Source organism: Lepidochelys olivacea (assembly GCF_965140295.1).
Source record: "Lepidochelys olivacea isolate rLepOli2 genome assembly, chromosome: 10".
Lineage (NCBI taxonomy): Eukaryota > Metazoa > Chordata > Testudines > Cheloniidae > Lepidochelys > Lepidochelys olivacea.
In genome coordinates, this window is record NC_140420.1 from 24,044,970 (window position 1) to 24,065,695 (window position 20,726).

At 44.5% G+C, this 20,726-nt stretch overlaps 1 protein-coding gene across 2 annotated transcripts in view; it reads left to right on the forward strand.

Annotated features, from left to right (window-relative positions):
* The window catches only part of TEKT5 (tektin 5), a 65,833-nt gene that overhangs the window by 43,097 nt on the left and 2,010 nt on the right, over window positions 1–20,726 (forward strand). The window contains exon 6 of one of the 2 annotated variants that reach the window (XM_084641118.1): window positions 5,618–5,772. The exons of the other annotated variant lie outside the window; for it this stretch is intronic. Coding sequence (XP_084497244.1) covers window positions 5,618–5,772 — 155 coding nt within the window. The remainder of the gene's footprint in view (window positions 1–5,617; window positions 5,773–20,726) is intronic. 2 annotated transcript variants of the gene reach the window in all.

The following is a 20,726-nucleotide window of genomic DNA, read 5'->3' on the forward strand; positions in this document are numbered from 1 at the left end:
CCATATATTGGATCTACTCATAGGAGCATTGCCCAGAGTAGATAATAGTGGGCTCTACTCTGTCCCTTTCACATCATAGAAAGCTCTGTGCTTTTAATAGAATATTTCACTCAAGCTGGAGGAGAGGGGGCAGGACACAGTCACTGTTACAGCCTATAGGTTACAGTAGTGGCAACGCATTGTTATCTGGTACTGTGGCCAGTGGAACTGCACTGTTCACATTTGGGCATATCTCCACCACTTCCCTGCTCCTTCCACAACCTCCCATGTGTTCACTCAGACTAAGTCACCGCAGTGGACAAGGGGCTGCTGAGTCCCCCTGCTTCCTTTCCCTCACAAATACATTTCAAACTGCCTCTCCCCTCCGGGGAGCTGTTTTTACATAATCAGGGTGTGGTGCCTAGTCTACTCTGGGCTGCTTCAATTGCTTAGTAAAGCAGGCAGGAACCACTTGCTGAGCTAGCCTGAACCATCCCATCCACCTGCTCATGAGACAAACAAGGAAAGGGCTGGTAGGCGCTATCGTGGCATGCCTCACTCAGGGTCAAGCTGAGAATGCACAAGTCCTAGATTCCATTTTAAGCAGAAACCCAGGACCCACCCAGGGATAAAGAATTAGTTATGAATACATTTTTGCCTGATATTTTATGTGCTGAGGAGACTTGGGCCAGATTTTTTATTTGCATTACGCACTTTTTTTTTCAAAAATATTTTGAATGAATTGTAGTACTCACAAAAGTGAGATTAATATGTTGGACCAACATCACCTCAAGCGTAGCACTGCTGGAGGCAAAGGAATTACAGCCTAGTGAATTTGGCCCACTGGCACACAACCAGGCATAGCAGGCAAAGAGCTACTGTAGAGACAGAAGCCGCAATACAAACACAGGAAAGGAGGATCCTGATAAGCAATGACTGACCTCTAGAAGTAGCGTGTGTTTCTTTCCCTCAGATTCCTGTTACACCCATGCAGGCTGAAGTAATATTTTGGTTTGCATTAAAGGTAAATAGTGATTTTAGTAGCCTGAGCGAGGTATAGTATTAAGAGGCTCTGTAAGATCTCACCCACAAACATCTGCTAAACCACTGGCAACATAGCTAGAAACTGGATCTTTTGTCAGGGTAGAAGGAGGGAGAGCTCCTTGTAATATTAAAAACAACCCTAGCAGCACTGAGCACAGCTACAAATGGCTAAGGAGATTTTGCTGACATTGGAAACTACTCAAGTTCTACCTTTTGAACAACAACAATACATCAGAAAAAAAAACTTTTGGACCTACTGCGTTTGCTACACGGGAAGAAAAAGGATGTGGATTTTGTGCAGAATGAATCACCATCCACTTAGCTTCATTAGGTCTTTTGCTCTGATTTCTATCCTGAGGGGGTAAAATAAGCTATATGTAGTTGGTAGCACAGTATGTACAATATCTGTATATATAACAATACAATCTTATCACTACGTTTTTCTTCTGTGGAATAGGTGGCTACAAAACTCATACTGTTAGTGGTGTAAGTATATACAAGGTTACTTATATGGTGATTACTGAATTACAAAAGGAAATGATAAAATGAGCAGGAGAGAGGTGCTACTCTCTTAGCTTCACTTCCTTTCAATACAATTTGCATTCTAGTCATAGAATCAGACTGTTTTGCTATAGGGAAAATCCTGCAATACTTTGCAAACGGACAAAGCCTCCTTAGGAATCAAAGTCTCTGGGCAGCCGCCTGCCATCCTGACAACAGCTATCCGTCCACATAGATCAGTTCTTGTCAGTTCCCAAACTTGTACCAGTTTAAACTAAATCAATTTAAAGAACAAACCTTCAGTGATAATGACTCTTAAGCCAGTCAAACTGAAATAAGTAGCCACACATGGGGTTGCACTGATGTATTGACGTCAGTTTCTAAACTGTACAACTAATCAATACAACTCATGTGTAGGTAAGGCCTATGTGGCTTATTTTATTTTAGTTTGACCTGGCTTTGTCTGCTCTAAATATAAAAGTCTAAAAAAGTTCAGTTTAACTTAAGGGTGTTTAAAATCCATTTGATTAAACTCATGCAAATCTCTGAGTGGCCACAGCAGTTTATATAACTTATTTTGGTCCGTACCCAACCTGCATAAGCCAGCTGTAAAAGAGATATAGATGTCCAGGCAGGGGTTTGCACTGGTTTAACTGAACTAGTTTTTAAACAGACTTCAAGTTAAACTGGTGGAACTGTTGTGTGATGACAAGCCCAAGAAAAGGTAGGAGTTCTCAGAAACTTAGGGAGCTCTATCTGCATTCAAAATGTCCTTTACATCCCCAAAACATGCCTACTACCTCAGGAGAAATCCAGGCATTTTTTTCAGGGTTATTCAAGTCCTTATCAGCATTGCCATTTCCAAAGGTTATGAATGTGCTAAAACTACCAGCCTTATTTTGTTCATCTCATGCTATCAGATAATGGATAGCACGAAATGGCAACTGTTGGACACCAGGCAGAGTGCCCCTCTGTCCACATCTGGTCTCTCCAAGCACACCCCCCCTCTAGGTCTCAGGCCGTCACCAGTCATGGGATGGAATCATATGATTCTCCCTGTGTAGTCCCCGGTGTAACAACCATGACCACCCAAGCAGGTCTGAGGTTTCTTGAAGCTAACAGTTTCAAACTGAGAAAATTTAAAGTGACAAAATACCAGTGCAGTTATAGGTTAGTGATTTTTATAATGGGGATTCTTCTCAGGTAAGTGTCCTCATTTAAAGATTGGCTGTATAAATAATTGGCTTTGTAACAGTTCCCCATCTAATGTAATCTAAAGAGAACAAGATCAGATAAGCAGTACCCATGGCCATGTGGATTAATTTAGAGTGTAAAATTGGGCTAAGGGTTGCAAAAATCACTCACGCTTGGCAGTCTCAGCTGAGGAGAGGCAAGGAGTCTAAATGGGCACCCAAGTTTACATATCCTCCCACCCCTAAAGACTGTCAGCTCCAGGTCCAGGGTGAGACAACCTGAAGAAGATTGTACTGTCAATGCATGTGCCGTACCAGTTTTGTGAATAAAAAGGACTTCAATTACTAGTCACATTGATGCCTCAATATAGATTATAAAAGTGTCAAATAATGGGTTGATCACACGGGCTATGAAGAGTTAGGATCAGTGAAATTAATGCACCATCATGCAATGGATGGAACGTGTTACCTTATCTATATTGAATCTGTACAGGCAAGACAAAACTTTGACTTTTCCCGGGTGTTTTTCTTATTTTTATTATAGTTTAAATCAGAGAGCCTACAGGCTCTAGGGCATGAAGGATACTGTTATTGCAGGCGATCAAGCTACTTTACAGTTTAAAATTATGCTGCTCTAACTGCACTGGCATCTCCCCTTTGGGGCTACTTCCATTTTAAAAAGGTTGGCTTTACACACAAGCTGCTTTTATTTTTGCTCTGCTCAGAGAGGAGTTTTTGAAAACTTCTGAATTCAGCTCCAGTGTGAAAGATTGAATGTGATTCATATGTTCTTGCACAAGGCATTGCTGAAACATTTGGAGTATGCAGTGGTTTTCAAGGGGCCAAACTGGGTCACTGTGCTAAGATTTTTGACACCATGACACGGGTAGAAATAAGGAAATCAGTGTAAGTTTGGAATGAAAATGGCAGCTTATCCATGTCTATGAGCACCTGTGCAACACGTCCTCTGCTCAAGCTGCATCTTTTTGATGTGGAAACAAATTGGAGAATGGAGCAAAAGAGAAATAAATTCCTATAAATCTATAACCCCATTACTCTAACAAAGTCCTCTTTGAAACTGGCTTTAGACAGTATGACATTGTTAGAAATTGTTTCCCAGAAAAGCTCTGTGTTTTACTTCTGCACATTCAGGAGAGGGGTCAGGATCCAGTCAAAGGAACTTACACTCCATTTTGTTTAGAAAACTCGCAGTCTGCAATTGGAAAGACATGGCTTGTTTTCAAGTAGACTTACCAGAGTGCTCTGGTGTTGCAGGAAATGACTGCAAATAAGTGATATAGCTTTCTGAGATGCAATTATAGGGGCCTCCGCTTGACTATTCTGTGTGTATTTGTTCTCATGTCCCTCAGAGGAAGGGACAAACACTGTCTTCAGTACTAAACCAACACAATATGGAACAAAGATACTTGGTTGCCTTAATTTAGGAGATTTATTATGGATTAACAACAAAGTGATGTCAGAAACTAGCCAGTTTTAATGAGAAGTTACACATTTTTAAAAGAAAACCAGAGTCTGAGAACCCTGAACAGTTCACTAGCCTTGTCATTTCCAGCAGCAACTTCTGCTGTGGTAGAGGAGATCAGTTTCAAAGAGGAATCTGTGGAGTCCAACTCCCAGGCCTATAGACCTCATGTTGCTGAGGGGCTTCTGTCCTTCTGATGGCCTGGGGTTGAGACCGTGCACATTCCATGATCATACTGACTTTTCAAAGGTTTATAGTTGGTTCTGTAATCAGTGAAGCAATGTGACGTCAGAGCTAGGATAAACAAGGACAAAACGAAACCCAACATTCTATTTAACAGCTATTGAACATTTTTATCAATGACCTGGAAGAAAACAAAATAATCCCTGGTAAAGTTTGCAGATGACACAAAAATTTACCACCAGAGAGGTAAATAATGAAGAGGTCAGTTCGCTGATATGCAAGCCGGGCACAAGCAAGCAATATGCATTTTAATATGGCTAAATGCTAATGTATACATCTAGGAACAAAGAATGTAGGGCATACTTACAGGATGGGGGACTCTATCTTGGGAAGCAGTGACTCTGAAGAAGATTTGGGTTGGGGGGTCATAGTGGATAATCAGCTGCACTTGAGCTCCCGGTGCAGTGTTGTGACCAAAAGGGGTAGTGCAATCCTTCAGATACATAAGAAGGGGAATTTTGAGTAGTAGAGAGGTTATTTTACCTTTGTATTTGGCACTGGTGCATATGCTGCTGGAATATGGTGTCTGGTTTTGGTGTTGACAGTTCAAGAAGGATGTTGACAATTGGAGAGGGTTCAGAGAAGAGCCACGAGAATGTTTAAAGGATTAGAAAACATGCCTTATAATGACTGACTATCTACTTAACTTAACAAAGAGAAGGTTAAGGGATGACTTGATTACAGTCTATAGGTACCTACATGGGCAGAAGATGATAATGGGCTTTTCAATCTAGCAGAGAAAGGCATGCCATGATGGAATGGCTGGAAGTTGAAGTGAGACAAATTCAGACCAGAAATCAGGCATACATTTTTTTATTGGCGAGGATATTTAAACATTGGAACAATGTTCTCAGACAGCATGTTTCTAGGTTCCTATGAGCACATTCTCCTCTTGTTCTGGGCTCAGAGCTCCCATTAATGGTGATCTTTACACAGAAAAGGGAAAAACTTACTTGCATAGGGATTCCTATCTTCTGTTCATTATCCCTTTGAGAACAGTGGAAAATATTCTCCTTAGCTAATGGAAGCTGCTGTCCATATGTTGGGCTAATTTTGCTGCTCATATATAGCTCAACACAAATGCTTACATATAAACTGAAGTAGGGAAAGGTAATAGTGTAGAATTCCAATGAAGTATATGGCGAGGCCTATAAAAATGCTCTGTTTTATTCAGACACTTCAAGAAATCTTCCAGACAGAAAATACAATCATGTTGCTGGAGAGAGCTATAATGGCAAAGGAGTGCCCACTGAAAGTAGCTCAGACCCGCCTGGAGGGAAGAACAAGACGACCCAATGTAGAACTTTGCCGTGACATACCTCAATTTAAGTAAGTGCATGCCCTGGTTCACCCATCTGTCAGATGGTAGTTCTAGGAAAGAATTTCAGATGGATTAACTCTGAGCTATTTCAATGAATGCAGAGCCCACAAAGAGAGAAGTCACACAATACTTAAAGATTAGAATGATATTGGTTACTTGATAATAATTAATTAAAATTGTAAGACCTGAAAGAAAGAGGTATAAATCCAGACCAAGTATGTCCAAATTCAAACCACGAGCCCATACTTGAGATTCTGAGCATGTGCAATTCCCACTGAAGTCCTCCTACCTTCAGTGTGTTGCAGGTGGCTGGCATCTCTTGGGATTCAGTCCTATATTTGATTTCTGATTATTGAACTGTTTTGCAAGCCTATTCAATAGGTAATAGAAAGTTTTCTCTTCAACAATTGCTTAATTTAAAAATGTTAAGTGCTTTGGCTCTAGAATTGGCTATTACCTCAGCAACAGTTTCCTTTCTGCAGCTTCTGTCATATGAAACAAATTATACTTTTATTACATGTACAGATAAGCTGCAGTCTCATAGTATCTGCCACTGTTCTGTATTTCGCCCTACAAGAAAAGCAGGTGAGCATACATATTCACCTCTAGCTCAAATCGTGCCTTTACTCTGAGGCCTTGGGTGGTTGCCAAGATAGCCCACAGCTATGATGCCGATCTGCCATTTACCGTACCTAGATGATAGGGTTTTACTGCCTGTGCTTGCTCTTCCCCAAGCTACTCTCCTGAAGGTCCCTTTCATCTCTCTTCAACTTATTGTGCCTTTTTTCTTCGCTGCTTCCTTGTACTTGAAACCTTTTGATCTTCTGTAGCATTGAACCACCACTTTCTCCTTTAAATGATTCCTTAAACACACACCTTCAAAGTTTGCTGATGAAAGTCCACTAGAGAAAAATATTTATCAACCCTCCCTCTGCCTCCCAAAACCCTGCATCACTGAGACTGACCTCCAACTGGGCTTTGTGTATCTGAACTTCATGGGTTGCCTGAATTCGAATGTAAGGTCTGTGGAGAGGGGGCCACTTCATCCTTTGGGCTCTCCACTGCATCAGGCATGCGATTGATGCTCCAGAATTACAACTGTGGTTCCTGAGTCAACAAAGCATTCAAGCCCTATTGAAGTCAATGGGATATAAGCATATGGTTAGCTGCTTTGCTGAATCGGGTCCAGACTGTGACAAATGTGCAAACTTCAGAGGACAAAATTCAGATGGGAGTCAAAGCCAGATTGTTTCAAAGCCCCATCAACTGGGTCATAGATTAAGAGCTTCACAATATTTGGTTTTCCAGACCCAGCTAAAGCAATTTATGCCTGGTCTATACACAGATTTAGTACCAGTACAATTATTTTAACTAAGAGTGTGGATTTAAAAAAAAATACTCATACCTATACTATGCCTAGTGGATGCAATTATGGTATGAAGGTGCCTTATTATAGCATAGCTTTATTCCACTTCCGAATGACGCAGTCATGTGCATATTGATGCCAATTCTCATGCTCTTAGATTGTGTTTGGAGACATCAGAGATCGAGGAGTTGACCATCCATACGATACTCAATCCCGATTCCATCAGGAAGGTGGTCATGGATGAGAATCAGTACCGCAGCACGGTCAATGGATAAGGGTGTTGGAGCAAAGACACAGCCCTGCTTGACACCAAGGCGAATGATGAATGGTTCAGTCTCTGAGCCATTGCACAGAATGGTGGCAGTCATCCCATCATGGAGTAGTCTGATGATGGAAATGAATTTCTGTGGACAGCCACACCTACACAGCACCTTCCATAGGGCATCACGATTGACAGAATCAAAGGCCTTGGTTAGATCGATGAATGTCATGAACAGTTCCTGGTGTTGCTCTTTACACTTCTCCTGAATCTGTCGTGCCATGAAGATCACGTCAGTTATGCCTTGGGATGGCCTGAAGCCACACTGTGATTCGGGGAGAGTTCCTTGGCAAGGGGGAGAAGATGGTTTAGTAGGACCCGGGCAAAGATCTTCCTTGCAATGGAGAGGAGGGCAATACCTCTGTAGTTCCCACACAAAGATTTGTCCCCTTTCTTGAATATTGTAACAAAGTCAGGTGGAATTTCTTTGCAGGTCCAGATTTCGTTGAGGAGCTGGCAAAGTTTGTGCTGGAGCATTGTTCCACCAGCTCTAAAAACCTCAGCTGGGATGCTGTCTGGGCCTGGTGTCTTGTGATTTTTTTGTCTGGTTGATGGCACACTGGACTTCCTCAGAATATGGGGGATCAGCAAGGTGTTCCATTGCCGAGCAGTGTGGAATAGACTTGATGGTGTCTTCAGAGACCATGGATTCGCGATTTAGTAGGCTCTCAAAGTGTTCCTTCCAGCGTTGTTTAATGGCCGCATTGTCATTGAGGAGGGTGGAGCCATCCTGCAAATGTAAGGGGGTTGGGTCTTTGGAGCTTGAAAGAAGCTTCTCAAGTCATCCTGATCTATGAAACCCTGGAACTCAGAGGCCTTCTCTTGCTACCACTTATTTTTGATGTCCCGTAGCTTCCTTTGGACTTTGGCTTTGAGCACGTGATAAGTCTCACATTTTCGATGGTTAGAGGAGTCATTTTACCAGTTACAGATTGCAGTTCTAAACCCTTTTTGCAGATGGCTATCACAGCCTGGGTCTCTCTCTCAACATCAGGAAAACCAAGGTACTCTACCAGCCCCCACCTAGACAAACTACTCTTACATGTACGCCACAAATCACCATCAGCAGAGAGCCCCTGGAGTAGATGTGGACCATTTTCCATATCTTGGCAGCCATCTCTCCCAAACAGCCACCACTGACACGGAAATTGAATACAAGCTCTGCCGTGCCAGCACATTTTTTGGAAGACTACTTAAATGAGTCTTCAATGATAGGGATCTGCAAACAGTCACCAAGAGCTAGGTTTACAAGGCAGTTGTCATCCCCACCTTTCTCTATGGGTGTGGGACCTGGGTAACCTACAGATGACAACTCAAGTGGCTGGAGTGGTTCCAGCAGCACTGCCTCAGGAGGATTCTCAGGATCATCTGGGAAGACCGACATACTAACATCAGCGTTCTCTCTGCAGCTAATATCACCAGTATAGAAGTGCAGGTCATGAAAAACCATCTCCGCTGGGCAGGCCACTGTGTACATATGCCTGACACTCGCCTCCCGAAGCAAGTACTCTTCTCTCAATTAAGTCAGGGAAGAAGGGCTCGCAGAGGGCAGTGGAAGTACTTCAAAGAAATACTGAAAATACATCTGAAAACAGGAGGCATCAACCCAACAAACTGGGAAGACTTGGCGCAGAACAGAACACAGAGGTGCCACACCATAGACCAAGCCACAGCTTACTCTGAGGGGAACAGATGTGCTCATGAGACAGAGAAACGACAAAGGAGGAAAGAAAGGGCACAACATGCCAGCCAACAACTGTCTCCTCCAAGATTACATCTGTCACTTCTGTGGGAAAATCTGCAGGGCATGAATTGGACTCCTCAGCCACTTAAAAACCCATCGGTGAACTCCCTTGGCAGACGTCATCCATGCATCGAGGGATAGCCGAAGAATTCCATTTCCACAGTAGAAGCTGAACAAGTATAAACACTTATATAATGATACAATGGTGTCCACCCTAGGTGGGCTGTGACACAAAGTCAGAGTCAAGCAGCCCCATCCTGCTTATTCCTACCTCGAGCGTCCTGAATTGGAACCCAGGGTCCCCTACCAGCCCCCGATAGACTTGGGAGAGAAGAGAGGGTTTTCAGACTCCTGGGCACCAGGGATAGACTGACAGCCTGGCTGGGCTGAGAGTGCAGGGGCTGTGCTGTGCTTGCCAGAGTGGGGTGCTGTTGTACTGGTGTCCCACCTCACAGCAGGACATGGACTTCATGCAGGAGACAGCAAGTCCTATTCATCGAAGAACATCTGGTTTGCTGTGACTGAACTCTGATTGCAGCCTAGGCTGATGAACTTATCAGGGTTCTCCATGGTACTTGACCCTGCCTGCACCGAGGTTCTGAACCTTGATCTCCTGCCATGAAACATTCAGCCCCAACATGGGGACAGTGTCTTGAGACCTTGGAGGGTGGGGCTGAAATTCTCTGACTTCTCCACAAGTAAAGCAGAATTGTCAGTGTCTTGGTCAGTGAACACTTCTTGACCAACCCGGATTCTGACAGGAGTAGCAGCAAGTTCTAATATCCAGCTGATAGCTCTACAGAATAGTACTGGGGTGCGAATGCATCCCTGTGGCACACCTGAGGTCATGCAGAAATGTAGCTGGGAACCAACGTGCACTCTCACAGTGGCACCTATGTGAAGATGAGCAGATTTAGAATGCCAGCTGCTTTCGCTGCGAGCCAACGTGCTGATTGGTCAGCTGAATCAAAAGCTGTTTTGATTTCAACACATGCCACATGAAGCGGGGGGTTAAATTCTCAGTGCAGCTCAGCCAGGAGCTGAAGGATAAAGACAGTGCCCATTGTCAACAGCCCAGCTATGAAACCTGATTGCTGTGGATGACTATGTCTGGTAAGGAGAGGCTGCATCCTGCTCAGCAAAGACCTTTCCAGAGCAAAACAGCAATGAGATCAGTCTGTAACTGTCACACTCAATGTGAGATCTGTTGCCCTGGTACAGGGACATTATGAGGGCACCTCTCTATTCTGCTGGTACTTTGCCTGATGCCCATGCTTTTAAGAACAGTTGAGGCAGGCCAATGCTCACTCGTTTGGAGGCATCTTTGAGTGACTCAATTGGAACACCATCAGCTCCAGCAGCATATCCATTTAGTCCCTTTTGTATGACTTTTCATACAGAGGATCAAAGTTCATCCCTGGGTCCACAGCTGCGTGGGTTGCCAGGTCACGTAGCTCCGGAGAGCTGTCAGCAGGTCCAGATTCAGCATGCTTTCAGAATGTGTTTTCCATCTATCCCAGACCTCGTCCATTGATGAGCAGGGAGAGCCATCTGGTTTCATGATGAGGATGTTAGAAGGCTGTTCATGGCTGCCAGCCAGGTGCGTAATCACTCTGTAGGCAGGATGCAGACTGATGTACTTTAGGCAATCCTTGACTTTGTTGGCCAGGGATTTGATATAGATCATCCATTTATGTTCTTGGACATCTCCCTTCTTGCATGCATCTTCCCCCCCTCCCCCCCCCGCACACACACTTTTTTGCTACTATATCAGGCCACCTCAGAAAGCCAAGGTTTCTTGCATGATTGTCTGAAGCCAATTTTTCCAGTGGCAGCATGTAAAAACATGCAAAGACGGTGAAGGAAAAAAACAAACTAATATATAAATATTGAGGTATCTGGGAACCCAAATCTATATCTAGTTGTTTATTTATCTACTAGGAAGTTGTGCTTCATGTTTGGTGCAGAAGTAGAAAAGGAAATGGGGGAACATGAGGGGGGGGTCTAGATAATCTTAACATTCTTTAAACTTAAAGCCAAAAACACCCCCTGATAAAAACAAAACATCAACAAAGGAACGAGCTGCAGGAATAAAAAAAGAATGCATGCAGAAGTCCAGCAACAGAGTGGGGGCTATCCAGTTTATTGCACCCAATGCAGCATGTATGATTACCTGCCCTATGGGCAGGTGGTGTATGTGTGCATTCGGTGCAAGGAGCTCCTGGCCCTCAGAGATCAAGTATGGGCTTTGGAGACCAGAGTGGCTGAACTGAAGGAGCTAAGGGAGACAGAGAGGTACATAGATGAGACTTTCTGGGACACAGTAGAACAGTCCCACCCCTGCCTGCTCTGACAGCCTCTGTGCTATTGAGGATAATGAAAGTCTCAGGGAAGGAGAACATCTAACTGGAGCAAAGGGAAACAATCCCATACTTGGGACCCTCCTTCCAGATGATGGTGTGGTATCCTCTAGCACTGAGGATACCTCTCCAGGGGAGGGAACTCCAGTTATTACCAAGAGACAGATAATAGTTATGGGGGATTTGATCATTAGAAACATAGATAGCTGGGTTTGTGATGACCAGGAAAACTGCATGGTGACTTGCCTGCCTAGTGCGAAGGTTGCGGATCTCTCTAGGCATCTAGATAGACTTATGTGTAGTGCTAGGGAGGAGCTGGTGGTCATGGTACTTGTAGGTACCAGTGCTATAGGGAAGGATAGGAGAGAGGTCCTGGAGTCCAAATTTATGCTGTTAGGTAAGAGATTGAAGTCCACAACCTCCAGGGTAGCATTGTCTGAAATGCTTCCAGTTCCACACGCAGGGCCAGTTAGACAGGCAGAACTGCAGGGTCTCAATGCATGGATGAGACAATGGTGTCAGGAGGAGGGGTTTAGATTTTTTAGGAACTGGGGAAACTTTTGGGAAAAGGGGATCCTATACAGGAAGGATTGGCTCCACCTAAACCAAAATGGAACCAGATTGCTGGCACTTAAAATTAAAAAGGTCGTTGAGCAGTTTTAAACTAAGGGCTCGGGGAAAGCCGACAGGTGAGTAGAGACATCCCTTAGGGGAGGATCTATTAATGGACATTCTCTATATCCTACTAAGGAGGAGAGGATGGAAGATGATAAAATACAGGTAGGATCTGATGAGAAACAGTCAAATGAAAAAGAGGCTGATTCAATTACATCATGTAATGGCAGACAGCTAAAAAGTTACAAGTTTTTAAAGTGCTTGTACACAAATGCTAGAAGTCTAAATAATATGAGTGAACTAGAGTGCCTTGTATTAAATGAGGATATTGATATAATAGGCATCACAGAAACTTGGTGGAATGAGGCTAAACAATAGGATACAATAATACCAGGGTACAAAATATATCTGAAGGACAGAACAGGTTGTGCTGGTGGGGGAGTGGCACTATATGTGAAAGAAAGCGTAGAATCAAATGAAATCTTAAATGAATAAAAATCTTAAATGAATCAAACTGTACTATAGAATCTCCCTGGATAGTAATTCCATGCTCTAATAATAAGAATATATTAGTAGGGATATTTTACCAACCACCTGACCAGGATGGTGATAGTGACGGTGAAATGCACAGGGAGTTTAGAGAGGATATACAAATAAAAAACTCATTTATAATGGGGGATTTCAACTATCCCTATATTCACTGGGTACATGTCACCTCAGGACAGGAAGCAGAGATAAATTCTCTTGACACCTTAAATGACTGCTTCTTGGAGCAGCTAGTCCTGGAACCCACAAGAGGAAAGACAATTTTTGATTTAGTCCTAAGTGGAGCACAGGATCTGGTCCAAGAGGTGAATATAGCTGGATCACTTGGTAATAGTGACCATAATATAATTAAATTTAACATCCCTGTGGTGAGTAAAACACCACTGCAGTCCAACACTATAGCATTTATTTTCAGAAAGGGGGACTACGGAAAATGAGGAAGTTAGTGAAACTGAAATTAAAAGGTACAGTGCCAAAAGTGAAATCCCTGCAAATTGCATGGACACTTTTTAAAGACACCATAATAGAGGCTCAACTTAAATGTATACCCCAAATTAAAAAAAACAGAGAAAAAGGTGCCACTGTGGCTAAACAACAAAGTAAAAGAAGCAGTCAGAGACAAAAAGGCATCCTTTAAAAAGAAGTTAAATCCTAGTGAGGAAAATAGAAAGGAGCATAAACTCTGGCAAATTAAGTATAAAAATATAATTAGGAAGGCCAAAAAAGAATTTGAAGAACAACTAGCCAAAGACTCAAAAAGTAATAGCAATTTTTTTTAAAGTACATCAGAAGCAGGAAGCCTGCTAAACAACCAGTGGGGCCACTGGACGATGGAGATGCTAAAGGAGCACTCAAGGACGATAAGGCCATTGAGGAGAAACTAAATTAATTCTTTGCATCAGTCTTCAAGGCTGAGGATGTGAGGGAGATTCCCAAACCTGAGCCATTCTTTTTAGGTGATAAATCTGTGGAACTGTCCCAGATTGAGATGTCATTAGAGGTGGTTTTGGAACAAATTGATCAACTAAACAATAATAAGTCACCAGGACTAGACGGTATTCATCCAAGAATTCTGAAGGAACTCAAATGTGAAATTGCAGAACTTCTAACTGTGGTTTGTAACCTATCATTTAAAACAGCTTCTGTACCAAATGACTGGAGGATAGCTAATGTGACACCAATTTTTAAAAAGGGCTCCAGAAGTGATCTCAGCAATTACAGGCCGGTAAGCCTGACTTCAGTACTGGGCAAACTGGTTGTAACTATAGTAAAGAATAAAATTGTCAGACACATAAATGAACATAATTTGTTGGGGAAAAGTCAACATGGTTTTTGTAAAGGGATATCATGCCTCACCAATCTACTAGAATTTTTTAAGGGGTCAACAAGCATGCGGACAAGGGGGAATCTAGTGGATAGATTTTCAGAAAGCCTTTGAGAAGGTTCCTCACCAAAGGCTCTTAAGCAAAGTAAGCTGTCATGGGATAAAAGGGAAGGTCCTCTCATGGATCCGTAACTGGTTAAAAGACAGGAAACAAAGGGTAGGAATACATGTCAGTTTTCAGAATGGAGAGAGGTGTCCCCCAGGGGTCTGTGCTGGGACCAGTCCTATTCAACATATTCATAAATGATCTGGAAAAAGGGGTAAAAGTGAGGTGGCAAAATTTGCAGATGATACAAAATGACTCAAGATAGTTAAGTCCCAGGCTGACTGCGAAGAGCTACAAAAGGATCTCTCAAAACTGGGTGACTGGGCAACAAAATGGCAGATGAAATTCAATGTTGATAAATGCAAAGTAATGCACATTGGAAAACATAATCCCAACTATACATCTGAAATGATGGGGTCTAAATTAGCTGTTACCACTCAAGAAAGAGATCTTGGAGTCATTCTGGATAGTTCTCTGAAAACATCCTCTCAATGTGCAGTGTCAGTCAAAAAAGCTAACAGAATGTTGGGATAAGAAGATATGAGATAAGAAGACAGAAAATATCCTATTGCCTCTATATAAATCCATGGTACACCCACATCTTGAATACTGCATGCAGATGTGGTCGCCCCATCTCAAAAAAGATATATTAGAATTGGAAAAGGTTCAGAAAGGGGCAACAAAAGAGATTAGGGTATGGAACGGCTGCCATATGAGGGGAGATTAATAAGACAGGGACTTTTCAGCTTGGAAAAGAGATGACTAAGGGAGGATATGATAGAGCTCTATAAAATCATGACTTGTGTGGAGAAAGTAAATCAGGAAGTGCTATTTACTCCTTCTCATAACACAAGAACTAGGGGCCACCAACCAAAATTAATAGGCAGTAGGTTTAAAACAAACAAAAGGAAGTATTTTTTCACACAACGCACAGTCAACCTGTGGAACTCCTTGCCAGAGATGTTGTGAAGGCCAAGACTATATATAACAGGGTTCAAAAAAGAACTAGGTAAGTTCATGGAGAATAGGTCCATCAATGGCTGTTAGCCAGGATGGGCAGGGTTGGTGTCCCTAGCCTCTGTCAGAAGCTGGGAATGGGTGACAGGGGATGGATCATTTGATGATTACCCATTCTGTTCATTCCCTCTGGGGAACCTGACATTGGCAACGGTTGGAAGACAGGATACTGGGCTAGATGGACCTTTAGTCTGACCAGTATAACTGTTCTTATGTTCAATTGTCATGGGCTTTATAAACTGAGAGAAATCAGGAAGCACTGGATAGTTCATGAGTCTATTCTCTTGTCCAAGTCCAGTTTAGATGGAAGAGATTCCAAACCTCGCAAACTCAGGATATTTTCAGATAAATACCCAAATATTTAGATGTTTCCCCAAAGTATATCTGAGCTATTCACATCATCTGGGTCTGCAAGAAATTTCCAGTGTTTTCCCCCACACTTGAACAGGCTCATACTATTGCTAAGGAAGAAATTCTTATGGTATTTCATCACTTCAGCTTTTGGCCTCAATCTGAATCAGTAGCACTATGAATACATGAACACACAGGGAAAATATTCCTGAACCTCCATGAAAGGATCAGTAACAGGTTGTCAGTTTGAGGTATAATTGCAGGTTTGTAAGTCATTTTACCCAGTCTTGTTCCCCCAGCCTTTGTTCATACAAACACCTGAATCCAAGTCATGAAGTCCTTACTCAGGCTAAACTCTGAGTTAGAGTTTTACTGGGCTAAAAATGATATAATCCAGCTCGTGAACTCCCATCTAGCTAATGTAAAACCATTTACTGTCTATTTCCCTCCTTGAAGGATTTATGCTCCTGGAATAATTTGTACTGGTTGTTTCCTCTCATATGGTTAAAAACAAGGATCGTTCAACCCAAAAGCTCAACTGTTATAGCTAGAGGAAGAAAATACCCATTGAAACACTCTTTAAAAGCTGAAAATGTTATCAGATTTTGCTGTTTATTTAGAAGGAAGTGCTAATATTGGCACTGGTTCTCTAGCTTGGTGTGCTGCCAACAGTACAGCTGAAGGAATTAGATAAACTACTAATTAATAAAGGAAGGTTAGCTTTGCTGTGCATTTTACTGCATCAACTCGGAAGCTACTTTTGAAGGGGCTCCCCTTCCTACCAGGGAGCAGAGGTGTTTTCACACTTGCTTAGCCCTGGTCTACACTAGGACTTTAGGTCGAATTTAGCAGCATTAAATCGATGTAAACCTGCACCCGTCCACACGATGAAGCCCTTTATTATGACTTAAAGGGCTCTTAAAATCGATTTCCTTACTCCACCCCTGACAAGTGGATTAGCGCTTAAATCGGCCTTGCCGGCTCGAATTTGGGGTACTGTGGACACAATTCGACGGTATTGGCCTCCAGGAGCTATCCCAGAGTGCTCCATTGTGACCGCTCTGGACAGCACTCTCAACTCAGATGCACTGGCCAGGTAGACAGGAAAAGAACCGCGAACTTTTAAATCTCATTTCCTGTTTGGCCAGCGTGGCAAGCTGCAGGTGACCATGCAGAGCTCATCAGCACAGATGACCATGATGGAGTCCCAGAATCGCAAAAGAGCTCCAGCATGGACCGAACGGGAGGTACGGGATCTGATCGCTGTTTGGGGAGAGGAATCCGTGCTATCGGAACTCCGTTCCAGTTTTCAAAATGCCAAAACCTTTGTCAAAATCTCCCAAGGCATGAAGGACAAAGGCCATAACAGGGACCCGAAGCAGTGCCGCGTGAAACTGAAGGAGCTGAGGCAAGCCTACCAGAAAACCAGAGAGGTGAATGGCCGCTCCGGGTCAGAGCCCCAAACATGCTGTTTTTATGATGAGCTGCATGCCATTTTAGGGGGTTCAGCCACCACTACCCCAGCCGTGTTGTTTGACTCCTTCAATGGAGATGGAGGCAATACGGAAGCAGGTTTTGGGGACGAAGAAGAAGATGATGATGATGATGAGGTTGTAGATAGCTCACAGCAAGCAAGCGGAGAAACCGGTTTTCCCGACAGCCAGGAACTGTTTCTCACCCTGGACCTGGAGCCAGTACCCCACGAACCCACCCAAGGCTGCCTCCTGGACCCAGCAGGCGGAGAAGGGACCTCTGGTGAGTGTACCTTTTAAAATACTATACATGGTTTAAAAGCAAGCATGTGAAAGGATTACTTTGCCCTGGCATTCACAGTGCTCCTAGATGTACTCCTAAAGCCTTTGCAAAAGGTTTCTGGGGAGGGCAGCCTTATTGTGTCCTTCATGGTAGGACACTTTACCACTCCAGGCCAGTAACACGTACTCGGGAATCATTGTAGAAGAAAGCATTGCAGTGTATGTTTGCTGGCATTCAAACAACATCCTTTCTTTATCTCTCTGTGTTATCCTCAGGAGAGTGAGATATTATTCATGGTCACCTGGTTGAAATAGGGTGCTTTTCTTCAGGGGACAGTCAGAGGAGCCCATTCCTGCTGGGCTGTTTGCCTGTGGCTAAACAGAAATGTTCCCCGCTGTTAGCCACAGGGAGGGGGGAGGGTTGAGGGGCTAGCCACACGGTGGGGGGATGCAAAATGCGACCTTGTAATGAAAGCACATGTGCTATGTATGTAATGTTAACAGCAAGGTTTACCCTGAAAGAGTGTAGCCACTGTTTTATAAAATGTGTCTTTTTAAATACCGCTGTCCCTTTTTTTTCTCCACCAGCTGCATGTGTTTCAATGATCACAGGATCTTCTCCTTCCCAGAGGCTAGTGAAGCTTAGAAAGAAAAAAAAACACACTCGCGATGAAATGTTCTCCGAGCTCATGCTGTCCTCCCACACTGACAGAGCACAGACGAATGCGTGGAGGCAAATAATGTCAGAGTGCAGGAAAGCACAAAATGACCGGGAGGAGAGGTGGCGAGCTGAAGAGAGTAAGTGGTGGGCTGAAGAGAGTAAGTGGCGGACTGAAGAGAGTAAGTGGCGGGCTGAAGACAGGGCTGAAGCTCAAATGTGGCGGCAGCGTGATGAGAGGAGGCAGGATTCAATGCTGAGGCTGCTGGCGGACCAAACCAGTATGCTCCAGTGTGTGGTTGAGCTGCAGCAAAGGCAGCTGGAGCACAGACTGCCACTACAGCCCCAGTGTAACCAACCGCCCTCCTCCCCAAGTTCCATAGCCTCCACACCCAGACGCCCAAGAACGCGGTGGGGGAGCCTCCGGCCAACCAGCCACCCCACCACAGAGGATTGCCCAAAAAAAAGAAGGCTGTCATTCAATAAATTTTAAAGTTGTAAACTTTTAAAGTGCTGTGCTTAAAGTGCTGTGTGGCATTTTCCTTCCCTCCTCCACCACCCCTCCTGGGATACCTTGGCAGTCATCCCCCTATTTGTGTGATGAATGAATAAAGAATGCATGAATGTGAAGCAACAATGACTTTATTGCCTCTGCAAGCGGTGATTGAAGGGAGGAGGGGCGGGTGGTTAGCTTACAGGGAAGTAGAGTGAACCAAGGGGCAGGGGGTTTCATCAAGGAGAAACAAACAGAACTTTCACACCGTAGCCTGGCCAGTCATGAAACTGGTTTTCAAAGCTTCTCTGATGCGTACCGCGCCCTCCTGTGCTCTTCTAACCGCCCTGGTGTCTGGCTGTGCGTAACCAGCAGCCAGGCGATTTGCCTCAACCTCCAACCCCGCCATAAACGTCTCCCCCTTACTCTCACAGATATTGTGGACCACACAGCAAGCAGTAATAACAGTGGGAATATTGGTTTTGCTGAGGTCTAAGCGAGTCAGTAAACTGCGCCAGCGCGCCTTTAAACGTCCAAATGCACATTCTACCACCATTCTGCACTTGCTCAGCCTGTAGTTGAACAGCTCCTGACTACTGTCCAGGCTGCCTGTGTACGGCTTCATGAGCCATGGCATTAAGGGGTAGGCTGGGTCCCCAAGGATACATATAGGCATTTCAACATCCCCAACAGTTATTTTCTGGTCTGGGAATAAAGTCCCTTCCTGCAGATTTTGAAACAGACCAGAGTTCCTGAAGATGCGAGCGTCATGTACCTTTCCCGGCCATCCCACGTTGATGTTGGTGAAACGTCCCTTGTGATCCACCAGAGCTTGCAGCACTATCGAAAAGTACCCCTTGCGGTTTATGTACTCGGCGGCTTGGTGCTCCGGTGCCAAGATAGGGATATGGGTTCCGTCTGTGGCCCCACCACAGTTAGGGAATCCCATTGCAGCAAAGCCATCCACTATGACCTGCACATTTCCCAGGGTCACTACCCTTGATATCAGCAGATCTTTGATTGCGTGGGCTACTTGCATCACAGCAGCCCCCACAGTAGATTTGCCCACTCCAAATTGATTCCCAACTGACCGGTAGCTGTCTGGCGTTGCAAGCTTCCACAGGGCTATCACCACTCGCTTCTCAACTGTGAGGGCTGCTCTCATCTTGGTATTCATGCGCTTCAGGGCAGGGAAAAGCAAGTCACAAAGTTCCATGAAAGTGCCCTTACGCATGCGAAAGTTTCGCAGCCACTGGGAATCGTCCCAGACCTGCAACACTATGCGGTCCCACCAGTCTGTGCTTGTTTCCCGAGCCCAGAATCGGCGTTCCACAGCATGAACCTGCCCCATTAGCACCATGATGCATGCATTGGCAGGGCCCATGCTTTCAGAGAAATCTGTGTCCATGTCCTGATCACTCACGTGACCGCGCTGACGTCGCCTCCTCGCCCGGTATCGCTTTGCCAGGTTCTGGTGCTGCATATACTGCTGGATAATGCGTTGGTGTTTAATGTGCTCCTAATTGCCAAAGTGTGCTGAGGGGCTCCATGCTTGCCTTGGTATGGTGTCCGCACAGAAAAAAGGCGCGGAACGATTGTCTGCCGTTGCTCTGACGGAGGGAGGGGCGACTGATGACACGGCTTACAGGGTTGGCTTCAGGGAGCTAAAATCAACAAAGGGGGTGTCTTTACATCAAGGTGTATTTCAGGCAGGACTTCACGGAGGGTTCCAATAAGAAATGGTGCACCTAAGCTATTGTTCTTCTTGGAACAAGGAGGTTAGCCTGGCCTCTGATTGATACATGGCTAGATTTACCTCGCTGCACCTTCTCTGTGAGTGACTGCAGTGTGACCTAGAGGAATGAGTCCCCTAGACAGGGGAGGAGGCAAATGAGTACAAAACAAATCTGGTCTATTTCTTGTTTTGATCCACTCCATCTATCTTTTACATCTTTGACTGGCAGCAGATGGTGCAGAAGGACTGCATGCCATCCACATCTCATGGCTGCTCGGCAGAAGATGGTACAGTTCGAGTGCTAGCCATCCTCATCTCTTGCCTGTCTGGCAGAAGATGGTACAGTACGACTGCTAGCAGTCCATATCGCCTGCCCGCTCACCATAAGACGGTTCAATAGGACTGACTGCAGGACTAAAGAGAATGACCTGGTCAAGTCACTCCAAATTTAGTCCCTGCGCCCATGTCTGCCCAGGCGCTCCCAGCCGACGTGGCCAGGAGCACCTCGGACATGACGAGGACGGCTACCACTCATACTGCACCGTCCGCTGCCAGAAGGCAATGGGTTGCTGCT